At 41.2% G+C, this 15,452-nt stretch overlaps 1 protein-coding gene across 2 annotated transcripts; it reads right to left on the bottom strand.

The window, feature by feature from the left end:
• Positions 1 to 49: 49 nt before the first annotated feature.
• LOC147241736 (armadillo repeat-containing protein 3-like) lies at positions 50 to 15,426 on the bottom strand. 2 transcript variants are annotated; one of them, XM_086191531.1, is made up of 23 exons: positions 15,295 to 15,426; positions 15,033 to 15,084; positions 14,832 to 14,949; positions 14,494 to 14,619; positions 14,319 to 14,387; positions 14,051 to 14,223; positions 13,725 to 13,919; positions 12,179 to 12,362; positions 10,794 to 10,946; positions 10,554 to 10,662; positions 9,429 to 9,678; positions 9,187 to 9,323; positions 8,783 to 8,951; positions 8,538 to 8,632; positions 7,512 to 7,595; positions 6,845 to 7,012; positions 6,435 to 6,600; positions 6,177 to 6,290; positions 4,529 to 4,538; positions 3,341 to 3,438; positions 2,463 to 2,539; positions 2,119 to 2,266; positions 50 to 1,965 (listed from the first exon to the last, which is right to left on the bottom strand). In XM_086191531.1, exons 2-23 carry the CDS (start codon positions 15,081 to 15,083, stop codon positions 1,834 to 1,836), a joined length of 2,826 nt encoding a protein of 941 aa, XP_086047657.1. In that variant the 5' UTR covers position 15,084; positions 15,295 to 15,426; the 3' UTR covers positions 50 to 1,833. The 2 variants fall into 2 exon arrangements, with proteins under 2 accessions (XP_086047657.1, XP_086047656.1); XM_086191530.1 differs by lacking the exons at positions 50 to 1,965; positions 2,119 to 2,266; positions 2,463 to 2,539; ... (1 more) ...; positions 4,529 to 4,538; positions 14,832 to 14,949 and having other exon boundaries at positions 5,165 to 6,290.
• Between the last annotated feature and the right edge of the window lie 26 nt (positions 15,427 to 15,452).

The raw sequence follows: 15,452 nt of genomic DNA, 5'->3' as shown, positions 1-15,452 counted from the left end.
GCAGTACTGCATTATGTACATCTGAAATACAGGAGGCAGCATGAGTTTCAAAACTGAGTTTAATGTCCTGATGAATTCCACAGTGGGTAAAACAAAATAAAAGCATTTAACAAAAAAAGCATTCATTACAAATTAGTCTATTTTCTGTGTTAAAATAATAATATGAATTAGTTAAAAACAAGCAGGGCAGCAGTGTCATTAGAGAAGTTAGTTATTTGCAATGTGTGGTTCAACATGACAGATTTCCCATCCATCCATTTTCTACTGCTTATCCTGTTAAGGGTGGGGGGGGGGGGGGGGGGCTGGAGCCTATCCCAGCAGCCTTCAGGGGAGAGGCGCGGTTCACCCTGGACAGGTCTCCAGTCCATCACAGGACCAACACATAGAGACAGACAACCATTCACACTCACAGTCACACCTACAGTCAATTTAGAGTATCAATCAGCCTCGTCCTCTCTTGATGTCTTTGGACTGTGGGAGGAAGCTGGAGTACCAGAGAGATCCCACACAGGAACAGGGAGAACATGGAGACTCCACACAGAAAGATCCTGCCTGAGCTGGGACTCAAACCTGAAACCTTCTTGCTTTGAGGCGACAGTGCTGACCACTGCACCACCGTGCCACCATAACAGATTTTATCTCATCAAATCATACACAGTTAAGTAATGTACATTTCTGTGAAATCACTGAGCCACCATATCAAGAACTGAAATGTAATGTGGACAAAATATGATTCCTGTAACATTCATCATGACAACCAGTAAATATAAACTTAATTCCTTTGTTGTTCTTGAAGGAACATGTCAACTTTTTCATGAGTGGACTTATTGTACATCATTTTTAGGGTCAGACAAGCTGACAGATACCCTTCTCAACACTGCATCCATCACAGAGCCCCAGGCCCCCACCTGATGCTAAAAAGCTCAGCGTCAATGGACGCTAGCTGTGGTGCGTGGAAGCGAACCATCTCAAAATTCATCAAGTACACTTTTCTGTAACACAGTCTTTGTCAATATTAATGGAACTAGGGTGGTGCTCACTATTTGCTTTGAAAAAACTGTGCAATAATTGAGTTTCCTGCAGTGTGTACTATTTGTACTGTGCAGTTGCATCACCTTGACATTGGCTGGCTGTCCATGAACGGCTAATCGTGAGATTGTCTGTCCACTTCCTGTGTGACAGGAAGTGAGATTGTCTTGTTTTTGTTTTGTTTTTTGTTCTGTCTGTCAGCAGCTCCTCAACTTGAATGTTCCCGTGCCCTTATGATAGCCATGACTGTGAGAACAACTTAAAGTGATCAGGATTTTAACCTCATTAGCAGGTTATTTTTGTGTGTTTTGTTTTAATGGCTAGAAAACTAATTTGCCATGCAATAACGCCATGTCGTTCACCTTGGTTCGCTTGGAAAGCACAGTATCTGAGCTGGTCTGATTAATGATGGCTAATAATCATACTTCCAAAAAGGTTGGCGTGTTCCTACTTCATATGTAAAATTCTAACTGGATGCCATGCTTGTAGGTTTCCAGCCACAGCTAATTTGTACATGTGCCCCTGCTTAGGATATGGAGACTAATACAGTTGTCCAAAATGTTTGGCTATGAGGTATGACTGAAGGAGCTGACGTTCTTCATAATGATGTACCGTATTGACTTCTAGTCAGAGAACACAAGCATTTTTTAGGAAGGACTGAGCTTACAAACATCAAATATACAGCCTCTTTCTTCTTAAATTTTATGTAAAAAAAAACAAAAAACAAAAAAAACAACAACCCAAAAACCAAAACATGGAATTCCACATTTTAAGCTGATTTTGTGATTTAGTCCGGACAGCACATTAGTTTTCTTCAGCCTTTTCAGGTTTGTTGTTGCCTCTGGGTTTAAATGTTAATGCCACACTGTTAATGCAGAATCGCTGACCTGTTGGATCTGGTCCATCATCAAATACATGACCCAAATGCGCATCACACTGCAAGAAACACAAAATTTCAAAAAGACATAAACTTCATGCAGAATTTTGTGATAAAGCTAAACCTAAAATTCCTGTCAGAAGTTTTAATCAACACTGATTTATATAAAAATGCACACATAGCTAAAAGTGAACTCTGTGACCAACACTTACAGTTTTACAAAGGACTTCAGTCCCAGCACTCCCCAGACTGTTGTCAGGGCGACGAACGATGGAGGCGTGGCTTTCATCCCGCTCCCATGTCCCATGAGCCTCTTTGAATGCTGGCCAGCCTGTGCCTGAGTCATACTTCGCCTCTGAACTATCAAGACAGGAAAAATATTTTCCTCATAAAAAGAAAACTTGATATAGGCTGAACTGCAAGTTTGACAGTAAACTTGGTTCTTGTTGTTGCCTCAGAGTTCTGCATCTGTGAAAGTCTGTAACAAGAGAATTAAAAAAAAAAAACACAATGCAGGTTGCGTATCTTATTCCAAATATTTTTTGCAAAGTATTACCTGAAGAGCGGCACGTCACAGCAGACACAGTGGTACATCCCCACTTCATAATGGTTCAGGTAGATCCCACTAAAGGGCTGACAAGACACAAACGAACATACGCAGAGTGAAGAACAGAAACACAGCACTAATCTGGGTGTAGCATGAAAGTTTGGAGTTATTCAAAACAGGGAAAATTTCTTTGATTAAAAAATAAATGACTCATCAAATTGCTTATTTTAAAGGACGTAAAATCAAACATTAGAATACAATTTCTTGCTACAACAACCAACCACCGCGCATACAAAGCTGCAAACAGAAGTAAACATGACATGGCAGTGGAATAGGGTTTTGGGTGAGCGTACTTTTATTTTTTTTGGAAGCTGTTTAATCAAAAATTGAAGTTGTGTCTTGTTGAGGAAAAATAAGTTGACAGATGAAAAAAGTCTCTACATTTAAATGTATTATATTTCTAAGGTCACAATTGTGGGACTGAGAGGAATTTTTTTTTTGTGGTTTAGAATTGTTTGGGTTGTCTTAGGGTGGAAGTGATGTCACACCTTGTAATGCGAGATTGAAGAGGCAAAATTTCAAAAAGTTCCTTTCAATTAAACTCCATTGGAAAAGACTTTAAAAAGTATATAATGTAGCATTCTGAAAAATACAGATTGTTCTTATCCCAAAATAAACCCCAGGTTTGTGGTTGAACTGGTTGAACCCGACCTACATCAACAGCACAGTGAGGATCAAAGTCCAGCTCCAACTCTGCTAATGTTAGTCGATCATATCAGTGGGTGACAAAAAAACGATATGTCGATCTTTCTGCACAATTCATTATTGCCACCACCTTAAGATATGATGGGGAGATGTATGCTGTTGTTTGGGTGGGGGGGACTCACCTCCTCCGTTCCTCTCTCTCTGGTGACTACGTACTGCTCAGGAGTGAGTTTTTTTTGCCAATCTGTAGTTTTGTCATAGCGAGTGAGGGATTTCAAACCTGCACGGAGCAGAGGTGAATATAACACAACAGCATTGAACATCCCGTCAATCAAGTACATCCTATATGTATAAAAAACAAAGATTGCTAACCATTAAAGCAATTAGCTGGACCAACGACATTCGTCTATTAAATCAAAGTTGGTAAAAAAAAATAAAAATGCTGCAACCATCTCCTCTGAATAGATGATTGTTGTTTAGTGAATATGGTCTTAATTGCTAGTCTTCTTCAATGCATGATATTCATTCTGTAAATTCTAGTCCCATTTAGGGTAAAATAGGCAATTAAGTAGGGTACGCTTTAAGGCTGTGATTGACAAGTCCCTACCATGTTAGAACATTTGTTTCTCCCCTCCATCTTGTCTCGCATGATCATCTCATCCCTGTGTTTCCTCTGCTTGCAAAAAGCCAAGATGGCGACATCTGAAACATTTAACTGGAGGCTTAAAACCGGAAGTTACATTCTAAAGGGGGGTATCGTACTTGTCCTGTGCACTTCTTAAGCCGCCACTGTCACAAAAATGCCTTCAGGCATCAATGATATCCTGTTTGAAACATTGTGCATGTAGCATATTCCAATTTTTAATTTCTTGAAAAGCATTGAATAACTAAAGTATTAGAGTTATGAATTTTAATTATGTTTATAAAAATATTAAAATGAACGAGCAAACATAATAGGGTCTTCGCCTGAAGTACCTTCAGGCTCAGGCCCGAATAATCTTCCAGGGAAATTAGTGATTTTGGAGGGGACTTGAACAGTTGAACCTCACCCCCCCCCCCCCCCCCATCCTTGAATCGCCCCTGTTGGAGTGATGTAGCTGCTCTGAGCTCCCCTGAGGCGGAAAAGCATTATCGATCAGAGATGATCACTGTCTCGTGCATTTTAATAATTTTGGAACTGTTGAAATTGATTGAAACGCCGGCGTGTGTGAAGCGTGCACCACAGGAGGTTGAAAACAATCAAGAAATCGAACGTACCTGGACTCCTAGATAGAGATCGCATAAGTGCTGGGATCCTTGTCGGTAACACCGCGGATCTGGCTGTCGACCGTTTAGAAATAACGAGAAGAGCTCGGCTGATGAAGCGAGACATGCTGGCTGCTGCAGCCTGCGAGCTCAAGTGCGGATCTCAAGTGCGCTGCTGACAGCCACGATTGTTCATGCAGCAGCGAGTTCCTGCTGGTCTTCCCCGGGCTGATCCAGCCTGCCAGCAGGTCGACCTGGTCAGAAAGTCCCACTTCCAACTATATGGCTCAAAGAGGACTGGGTTCACTGGTCTTTATGGCTGGGTAACGTCCAAAGGTCATAATATAGCAGCTTTATGGCAAGAAAACACACCAAACCGAGTAATGAGGGAAGGTGTTGTCAAATATAAAAACACATACATTAGAGATCATCTTTCAAATCTGTTGACCTCAGCGAGAACACAAAATGTAGGTTCAAAGGACAAGTTTGCCCTGAAGCTTTTCTGCCAGAGAAACCCTTTTGATTCTATTTGATTTGAGATTAGATCAATGAAAACTTCTTGGTTCATGTGAAAATAGAATCTTTCTCAAAGGCCTTCTGTTAGAAATTCTCCAAACACGCAGCCTCCCAGGCAAACTTCTCCTTTACGCAGGTTCTGATTGCCTGCTAACCACAGATGAAAGCAATACACAGCCCCCCTCAAGTGAAAGAGGCAATATTTAGATGAAATAGTACTGTGGTACAAGTCTCCTTTTGAAATGTTATGATGAAAATTGGAAAGGTTTTAGGTTTTATTTGTGTATTCCAGTGCTTCCACACTTCATTATAACATCACAAGTTCCAGGTGTTGTGTCCTCTTGATGTCAGCTGGCTTAAAATGTGAAAATACATCATCTTCATCAGTGTTACTACAATTTCTATTCCAAAATTTCACCTCAAATTAAATGATGGGTTCAGGTGAACTGAGTGGAGTAAAAATTACATCTCCTCTGAAGAGTAGTGAAGTAAAGTACAAAGTTCTCAAAAATATATTTACGCAGCTTCAGTACAGATAATTAAGCATTGCTTTTAAGTGAAGTACTGAAGTAAAATACTTGGTTACTTTCTACCACTGCAGCTCATCATCCTCTACTCACTCAGGACTTTGTGGCCCTCTCTTTGTAGTACTTTGTCCTTATGTGTGATAGAAGTTTTTATATCAAATCGCTTTTCATACTTCTTAAACTTCTTTGTGTTACTTTTATTTCTGTTAATGTTGACATTGTTTTTTACAAACGGTCCTATGAGGCATAAGAGTATAATAAGTACAATTTCTCGCTTTCATATTTTATCAGTGACACATTTCATTCTGAAATTTTCATTTCAATACAGCAGCATCACCCTATCCTCCACAGTAAGTTAACATCACCCACCCCTGCCCTGCCATAAAAAAATACAATGTTTGATCGATTTAATAAAGCAAAGCAACTTTTTGCATCAGGCATAGATCAACAAGACCTGTCTCTTTATAAACTAAACCTGTTTTTGATCCTAACAAATACATTTTGCAAGTCAATAATGATTGCAAATAAGTAAATTCAACAGAGACGGAATTTTTTTTCCCAATTTTTTTTTTCAAATATGGGTCCAGTTTTCCAAAAATACTTTGAATAAAATGTCTGGTTTGAGTGTTACACACTAGTTCAATCCTACATTGTTCTATGTATATTGGTACTGGAAAGCAGCAGGAGTATTGGCCTCCAGTAGTCGCCCCGGCTGATGCATGAGGTCTACTATGAAGCTGCAGGACTGTCTGCTGGAGTTTTCCTTCAGGAGTACTTCATTCCAGGCCCGGTTGTACTCACCTCTGACAAGAGTACAGCTCATCCCAGTGTAATCAGCCAGACACTGAGGAAGGACAGGGAAGTGAGCATATGAGTCTGGGTATGAATATTTCAGAATAAGATATGAAGTGAAAAGACAGCAGTATCCAAAAAGGGAAATACAGGAAAAAACAAAATTCTGAGATGTCGCTAATTATGCTGCCGGTACCTTGTAAAGAAGTGCCCTGTGAGAGTAGATTCCTGTTTCGATCATGCCAATTGGAACAATGTTGGATTTCAGTTCAGACATGAGCTCGCTGAGGGGCAGCACCCATGAGAATTCCTGCATCTCTTCTTCCCACTCCACTGCTCCACCCATTGTATCACTTACCAACCTGGCATACAATTAAATGAACACAAACCTCATTACAACACCCTTGAAATCAAAGAAGTGTTCTGCAGCCCAAATTCTGTCTCACAGTGTTCACATCATCTTTACTACCGTGTGCCTCTGTTTACTCTTCTGAGGACCACACACAGTTTGAATCAATTTCAGTGATAACAGAGTAAAAAGATCTGCTTATGTAATGTAGCATTGTTTTTAGCTATCCCTGTGTGCAAGTGGCATTAAACAGTCACCTGGCCAAGGCAGCGAATTGTTCCCGCTCATCTTTAAGTGGGAGAATGGATTCTTTTGCTTCTTTGACAAGAACCCTCAATGAGCTGTCTTCCATCATCTTCCACTGTGACTCTTTAGAAAACTCTGGCTGGGTCTCCTCTTTCTGCTTGTCTTCCTCTTTCCTCTTCCTGTACAGAAGGACAGAAAATTAAAACATGGCAGATTACCAGTGGTAATTTTACAACACTTGGCCAACAAATACCTCCACTTTGACAGTTTATATAAGGGTACATAAATAATGAGGAGTAAGTATTAATTTCAATTCAAATAACATGTCTAGTAAACATGTACTAATGGTGTTCATGTCAGGGATGGGTGTTAGCATTAAGTGATACTTGGATACATGTTCCTCATTATACTCAAGGGACTCGCTAAGAGCATTCATAAATGATTAACTATGCTTAAGTAAAACACTTATTTACCATTAATAAATATGAACAAACCGTTATCAATGTGCCCTTATTGTGAAGAATTTAGCTCATCCAGCTAGAACCGTACAGTAGGAAGGCACACACACTGACACATTTGCTGATGGGAAATTCTTGGGTTTACATTAATTTAGAGGTGTGTTTCTGCACCGACTCGACTTGTGAAGTGTCATAAAATAACCGATGTCACTTGACGCACCTCGATGTCTTGCGATGTCCCTTGCAGCTGGTGTCTGTTTTAGATGCGCTGCTCTGCCTGTCCTCTGCCACATCCACTGTCTCTCTGCCACAGCAGGAAAACAGTTTTACTTGTACAGCAGAACATCTCTGAATATATTTCTCACAGTTTAGTGAGAGATGCATTCCAGATGTTGTTGTTTTTTTCAAATGTACCTACTCACGCCGCATTCTTGTTAATGTAAATTTGTCAAAAAGATTGACCCCCAAGTATGAACTGCAAAGATGTTGGTGGTGAAAGGTCACTGTGGCTTCACTTATAAGTGATGTCTACCCCAGTAATTCAATATTTAAGGAATGACCTTGAAGGCATTCCTTAAATACTGAATTACTACAATACAGGACAAAATTCCTCTGGGACTAAAAGATCAACTTCAAAGATTCTAATGGACATTTCATGCATATTTCAACCTCATTAATTGACTGTTTGTATCATCAGTCTGCTGCATGAAATTTTGACATCAAACTGTGTCATCCTGTGCTCTGAGACAGGAATACTGTCTGCACTTTGGCAACTTCAATTCATCACAATGCTGAACTCTGGGGAAATGTTGACAGAGATTTGCCTAATAATGTTCATCGGTCAGCATTTTGTCTTGATCTTCATGGATATGCTTTGCTTGATTTTGAATTTTTGATGCTTTTGGTTTTGAGAGGATGCTCAGAAGTCACAAAGGCTCTTTCTTTACCCTGTGAGGTCTTACGAGTGTGGCACACTGACAACATCAAGTAAAAAGAGAGACAAGAGAAGGAAAAACCGAGGGCTGCACTGGAGCAGAAGGGGGTGATTCACTAGCCTATATAGATTCTGCTGGTAGAGTGGATCATTGCTGGCTTTTTTCATACTCTACTTGTGTCTTGGGTTATGATGTCGATGTGTATACAGAGAATAAGTACTGTTGTTTTAATTTTCCTAAGACTTTGTGAACTTTTTTGCCATTTCCAGAAGGTTTTGGTTAGTGTATGAATTGTGAAGCTGAGATCATACTCTGTTGCTGTATTGACAACAATGATGGGCCGGTGTGTGTTCAGTGGCTGCTTGGACAGTTCCTCAAGGGTCGAAATTCTCTGACCTGAAAGGACCTAAGAGGGAGAGATAAAAGTCAAAGAGTAGTCTTGTTCATGTTTCTTCTTACCGAAATATTAAGAACTATTGAGAGGTATTGCAATCTCATTTGGAAAATATTTGTGACACAAACTGCCTTAGAATACACACACATATTGTACACAAACCTTCCCGGCATCATAAAAGCCATCCGTGATGATGTCGGTAGAGGCCAAATGACCTGTCAGGATGTATTTCAGAGACAAGCTGGAGTTGAGAAGACTGTTTATGGCCATCTCACTGAACCTGCTCCTCAGATTTGTTGACTTGTTGATTTCCTGAAGCATTTCTAGGGCTCTGAAACACCAACACACCGGCATGCATACATACAGTTAATATGAGCAAAATGACCCAAAGCTACTGATTTAGCTACACAAAAAACACTGCCCTACATGCCATCTACTGGCTCCCTGAGACATTACGCGGCTTTGACTGAATTCTACTTTGACAAATCCAACAATGCTCCGCCTCTGCTAAATGTCATGAGCCGATGAATATAGTGTTAAAGTTGTTCCTCATCTCAGTGTCTTACCCAAAGTTGCACATCTCCACAGCAGTTAGCTCATCCTGAGCACACACACTGACTGCCAAGCATGCATTCTTCAACACCTCCTTGTTGTCAGTACGCAGCAAATTTACCAGTAAATGAAGACCTGCAGCTCTTTGTAGCTAATTTGGGAAAAAGAAAAATGTCATGTATTATTTAAGAGTTTGTCTGGAAATATACTTTCCAAAAATAGAGTAGTAGTAGGTTGTTGATTCTCATGCACCAACCTCTGTCCTTGCATCAGCATCACATGCCAGCTCAGCCAAGCACTGTGTAGTGCTGATCAGGACCTGTGTGTCTGTGGACTTTAAGGGCTCCACCAGCGCCTGTATGACTCCATGCTGTAAGATGCTGCAGCGGATGACTTCCTGTCCTGCCATGTTGCTAAGTGTGGCTGCGGCATTGGCCACTGTCCTGGGACAGCTGTCTTGGAGCTGCTGGACAAGGTACGTGTGGCCTTTAGCCTCAAATACTGCCCTGGAAGACAACACAAAACACTTATTGCATTCCAAGAGCATGACAAGTGATGTGTGTAAGGGGGCTGCTGTGGTTAACACTGTTGCCTCACAGCAAGAAGGTTCCGGGATCGAGTACCGGCTCGGGCACAGGATCTTTCTGTGTGGAGTTTGCTTGTTCTCCCTGTTCCTGCGTGGGTTCTCCAGCTTCTTCCCACCATCCAAAGACATGCAATTGGGGACGAGGCTGATTGATACTCTAAATTGACCGTAGGTGTGACTGTGAGTGTGAATGGTTGTCTGTCTCTATGTGTTGGCCCTGCGATGGACTGGTGACCTGTCCAGGGTGAACCCCGCCTCTTGCCTATAGCTGCTGGGATAGGCTCCAGCCCCCCCCCCCCCGCGACCCTTAACAAGACTAAGCGGAAGAAAATGGATGGATGGATGGATGTTTGGAAGGCAGCTGGAGAATGGGGGAACAGAGAGGATGTATGTCAATGAAAATCATAATAAATCTGCAAAATTATGCTGCCAAGCAAGAAATCTCTTTTATGTTCTTTCCATGACTTGGTTGTCCCAACAACCTTCATTTGAACAATGTCAAACGTGTGTATTGCTGGCACCTGTCGGATGTTCAGTGCTGAGTTTTAAAGCTGAGGTTCATTAGGATCTGGGGGTCTGAGGGTCAAAGGTCTGAGACGACACACAGGTTTCTGCATAGCTTTGATAGCTGTATGTAGCGCAGCATCTGAGATCAAAGATCCCTGACTTTGATCTCAATCAGAATTACAGAGATCCAAGTCAGAATTGGCACTGCACTAACACCATAGAATTAAAGGATATTGTTGTATATACACAGGTGAGAAGAGGTGGGAGGGCAGCTTGTCTTTCACTCACATAGCATTTAGCTTGTGGTTGGATGTGAGGTTGGACAGGGCTTCAGTTGCTGCCTCTCTTAGTGCCACATTCTTACTGCTCAGCAATGCTACCACAGCAGGGAAACCACCTGAAAGACGCAATACTCTTTAAGATTATCACATAGTTTGAGTGAAAAAAATTATGTGATATTCCATCATATTCACTCTTGATTGAGGTGAGTGAGTAAGTGCTGTGGTGGTTGCGGGAAAGCTGATGTACCCAGATCTCTGAAACTATCTTTGCTGGCTCCATGGAAGCTCATGGCAGCAGCAGCCTGGCAGATAGCAGTTTTCACGTCGTCATTCGGCACGGACAGAAGCTCCACCAAACTCTTTTCAACATTCTGCTCATGGAGCTGTTTACAATTCTCTGCTATACAGAGAAAATAGACACACAAAATGCTACAATCCATTTAGATAATCTTGAAAAATCAATAGTTTCCAAGTAAATCAATCAATTAGTCTTTATATAGCACCTTTCATACATTAAAAATGCAACACAAAGTGCTTCACAAGAATAAAAACATACAACATACAACAAAAATACTACAAATATACTACAAACCGCCCTTCCCACCCCCACATATAAACACACAGGCAAACTCACTCTCATACATGCTTGCATAGTAACACGCACGAACACACACGTGCACACACACACACACACACACACACACACACACACACACACACACACACACAGCACTAACTAACTGTCAATATAAAACATGGCAAGGCACTGAGGGACCAGGTGAGGAAAAACCACCCATGGAAGCCATCCAAAAAACCACCCATGGAAGCCATCCACACCAAGAGGTGTCACAGCGTACAGCCACAGGTAGATACACAGGGGTAGACTCTACACATGGTGCAGAGCCTCCCGGTCCCCCAGGCTTGAGGGATCTCCAGGACGATGTCCCTGCGGACAGACCAGGCACAACTCCCAGTGTGGAGGGCCCCCATGAGGAAACACTGGAGCTAAAAACTGACATATTAAAAGACAGTAGGATAGGGTAAAAACAGGCACAGGCTAAACTAATGATAAAATGCTTAAAATATAAAGATTTAGAAAATTTAAAGATTATAAAGATTTAAAGACTTAAAAAATAAAGATCTAAAGATTTAATAATAATAAAATGCATAAAAGATTTAAGAATAAGTCATTAAAAAAATTAGACCTTAAAAGTAAGTATACTAAAATTAAAGGAGTCAAAGATATTAGTTAAAAGCCAAACTAAAAAGATGAGTCTTGAGACTCCTTTTAAAATCATCAACAGCCTCTGCAGCCCTGATGTTCTCTGGCAAGCTACTCCGTAATTGTGGACCATAATGGCTGAATGCAGCCTCCCCATGGGTTTTACTGTAGTTCTACCTTTGGGGATGACTGAACAGCCGGTGCCAGAGGACCTCAGGGTCCGCGAGGGTTGATACGACAAAAGCAAGTCAGATAAATAAGATGGCCCAAGACTGTTGAGACATTTAGAAAACTAATAAAAGAACCTTAAAATCGATCCTGAAATGCACTGGGAGCCAATGCAGTGATTTTAAAATGGAACTACATTACGACTTGAAATGTATAACTTTTGTGCGGTATTCTGTTCTTACAGCTCTGAGCAACTCTGGCGATGCATTTACAAACACTGGACTGAATTTCAGGCAAGGTCACAGTGGTCAGAAACTCCATCAGACAAGTTAGTCCTCCACTGGTCTGGATCAGTTCCAGATTCTCCCTGTTACTCATGCAGTTTGCAACCACCTGCAAAGCTGCAGCATGAAGGTCACTGAAACTCTGTAAGAAAACAGAAACAAGGGAAGAGGAGGGCAGACGTTGAGTGGACTACAAAAAGGATTATTAGTATTTGTTGAGTCGTTTAAAGCTAAGGGCGGGAACCTCTCTGGTCTTTACTTCAGATTCCAGTTCAGCTTTAAGTGCTTTATTGTTTTTTTTACCCTTAATAGGTCCATCATTAAAATGATGACCAACAGGTTGTATTTATGCCACCATAGGGGACTTGAGTTAAGTGAGGAGTTTGAGTCCCCTGGTGCTGATTCCATAGAATGCAGGTACAAGACACCTCAAAGAAACCCAAATGATTCATCCATTTTCTCTAGTACAAACCTGTGGGTATGTGTGTCACAACTAAATGCAGAGTTGAGGAAATGTGCTTGTTGTGATCTTGCAGGCCACAGACTAAAATATTGTGAGTGACTGGAGGAGCCTCAGGAATTTTTTAACAGCTTTATAAAAGTTTTGACTGTTTTAACCTACTGTATGAATAGTATGGCAATAAAAGAGTTAACATGTTGTATTACATCAATATAAAATCATAGCACAACAAATGTGCAAAGAAATAAAAGGACTGAGTAATGACATCAAAACAAATACTTGAGCAAAGGATTCAATGAATAAGACATGAAGAAAATGTAAGTTTTGATCAATGTGCATCACTTGTTTATAATTTTCCTTTGTATATATTCAGCTGTCAAGCTCCCCTCCTGTGGAACCGTCTCCCAGTTTTGGTCCAGGATGCAGACACCCTCTCGACCTTTAAGAGCAGACTAAAGACCTTCCTTTTTGATCAGGCTTATAGTTAGGACTGCTTAGGCTAGCCCCTAGATATGCTGCTATAGGCTTAGACTGCTAGGATCTCCCATGGTGCACTGGTTTTCTCCCTCCACCTCTCTCCTTTATATGTCATACATAAATCATACTTGTATGTGTTACTAATTTATCTTCTTCTCCTGAGCCTTTAGGCTCCCCACATCCCTGATCCTGGGTGCTGCTGGAGGAGGCTACAGACCTGAAGAGGCTCAAGCTGCCACCCATAGCTCCACCTGCTCACATCCCTGTCAACTGACTTGACTAACTGTGTGAGGTCAACCTTAGCTTCTGAGACATCCATATGACATGGTTGTAAGAACAAAAGTGTCTCTAGCCATATGATTGCTACATGATAACATCAATTTGTAACTGCTGGGAAAAAATTAAAGAATCAACCCCACCCTCATTATGTGTGCTGTAATGGCAGAGCAGTGCTGTTTTTTAACTCAGAAAAAGAAGATGACAGTGCTGTTTTGTGTAAAAATAGTCAGCAATAATTTTCTTCACTTCACTTCTTCCACTGTATGCCAAAGACTCTCTCTTACAGACCTCGTTATTGAGAATATTCAGGAGTTTCTCAAATCCCTTCTCTTCCCTGAAGGTGGCATGCGTATCTTTATCAGTGGTGATATTCTGCAGTGTCTTCAAAGCCAAAAGCTGAATGACAGGGTAGTCTGACTTCAACAGCTCCAGAAGAGGAGGGATCCCTGAGAGCTCAAGCATCGCCCAGCGACTGTTGCAGTCCTTCATACAGAACAGAGGAAATAAGAGGATGACACTAAGAGCAATTACAATTTCAGCCATACAAAGATTTAAATTTGACTTCAGTCTTTCATGCACTTAAATTCTACTTATAAGGTTAAACTTTGAGTCACCTGAACCTGGTTGTAGATGGTTTCAAGAGAGTTCTTCTGAACATCTGGGTCAGGACTAGAAAGGAGCTGGATTAGAGGTGGAAGGCCCTTGTTGTCAAAGATCTGGACTTTACAGATGAAGTCCACAGACAGAGAGGACAGGCAGAGGGTCGCAAACTCTTGAAAAACTGTGTCTTTTAAAGTTGAAAAAACAAAACAAAATGAAAGAGCAAAAGAGTAAACACATAGTATAGAGTACATGTGTTTGGGTTATGATAAGAAAACCAACCTTCAAGTGACAGTTGGTTAATGATGGATGGAATGACATCTAGTTGTTTCAGGACACTCTTGACATCACCTTGCAGTGCAAACGGAAACCAAGTTAACTCAGTAATTAAGTCAACAGTTTATTTCATAAGGTCATACAGTAAACTGCAAAGCCTTCCATTTTCTGTTTGACATACTGTTTTTGGCCATGGTACCCAGGGCCATGATGGCATTGCGCCTGACTTGCTTGTTGTTGTGAGTGATGAGCTGACAGAGACGCTGCAATGCCCCAAGTTCCAGCAGAGAAACTTTGTTCTTATCTCCTGGGGAAGCAGAAGGCAAGAAAATCAGCATTTCTTGCAGGGAACAATTAGATATGTTACAAGGGAAGTTTTAAACCTAAAGGCTGCAAAATAACTGAAGCATGGAATAGAAGGGTGAGTGGGGTTAAAGCTAAAAAAGAAAAAAAAAGAAAAAAAGGACAACCACATGTGTGCTGCTATCAACACATTTATTCCCAATTGTCCTTCTGCACCTTTTTCTGCAAATGCGTAAATGGCTTCACATGCTTTGGCTAGGATGTCCTCTTCGAGAGAGCTCAGCAGAAGCACCACTGTTGCTGGTGTTTTGACTTCAACACCCAGTGGGCCAAACTGTGACAGTGAGGAGGAGACAGATGTAAAACTGAGTCATCATAGTCCAGAGTCCGGAACAAACGTGGAGACACGAATCTCACCTCTTTTTCCTTGCAAGGAACTCCTAATTCTGACGCCAACTTCCTGTTCATTCTGTAATATATGGTAATATTCCCATGACACAAATAAGATCTTTCTGGAAACATTTTTTCTGTGTCTTTTTGTTTTGACGAGCTGTTCGCTAGCTTCACCCATAAACCGAGAAAATTACGAGGCTATAGCTGCTCATCATATCAGCTCATTGTCTTTTATCAAATTAACGTATTATAACCTTACATGCCAGAAACCGTCCCACTGACTTACCTGTGTCATACAAGCGACTAATAGTCAAGAGTCAGATTTTTAAAAAGCGTTACGGCCCTGAAACCAGCCTTCGACAGGGACCAGTCGGTATAATGTTGATGTTTTGTTTGACCTCGCGTTGCTCGGCAACGGATGACACGTTAACCGTTAACTTCATT

Source organism: Aulostomus chinensis, chromosome 21 (assembly GCF_037954235.1).
Source record: "Aulostomus chinensis isolate RoL2024-O1b breed Wild chromosome 21, RoL_Achi_v1.0, whole genome shotgun sequence".
NCBI lineage: Eukaryota > Metazoa > Chordata > Actinopteri > Syngnathiformes > Aulostomidae > Aulostomus > Aulostomus chinensis.
This window is presented reverse-complemented; position numbering and strand designations above follow the sequence as displayed.

Excerpts from the sequence above, each read along its gene's own strand:
- LOC147241736 (XM_086191531.1), bottom strand. The coding sequence starts at position 15,083 with ATGAACAGGAAGTTGGCGTCAGAATTAGGAGTTCCTTGCAAGGAAAAA. Across the intron at positions 12,363-13,724 it reads TGAATATTCTCAATAACGAG|AGTTTCAGTGACCTTCATGC; the intron begins GTCTGTAAGAGA and ends GTTTTCTTACAG. Across the intron at positions 7,596-8,537 it reads GTTGTCAATACAGCAACAGA|AGAGACAGTGGATGTGGCAG; the intron begins GTATGATCTCAG and ends CTGCTGTGGCAG.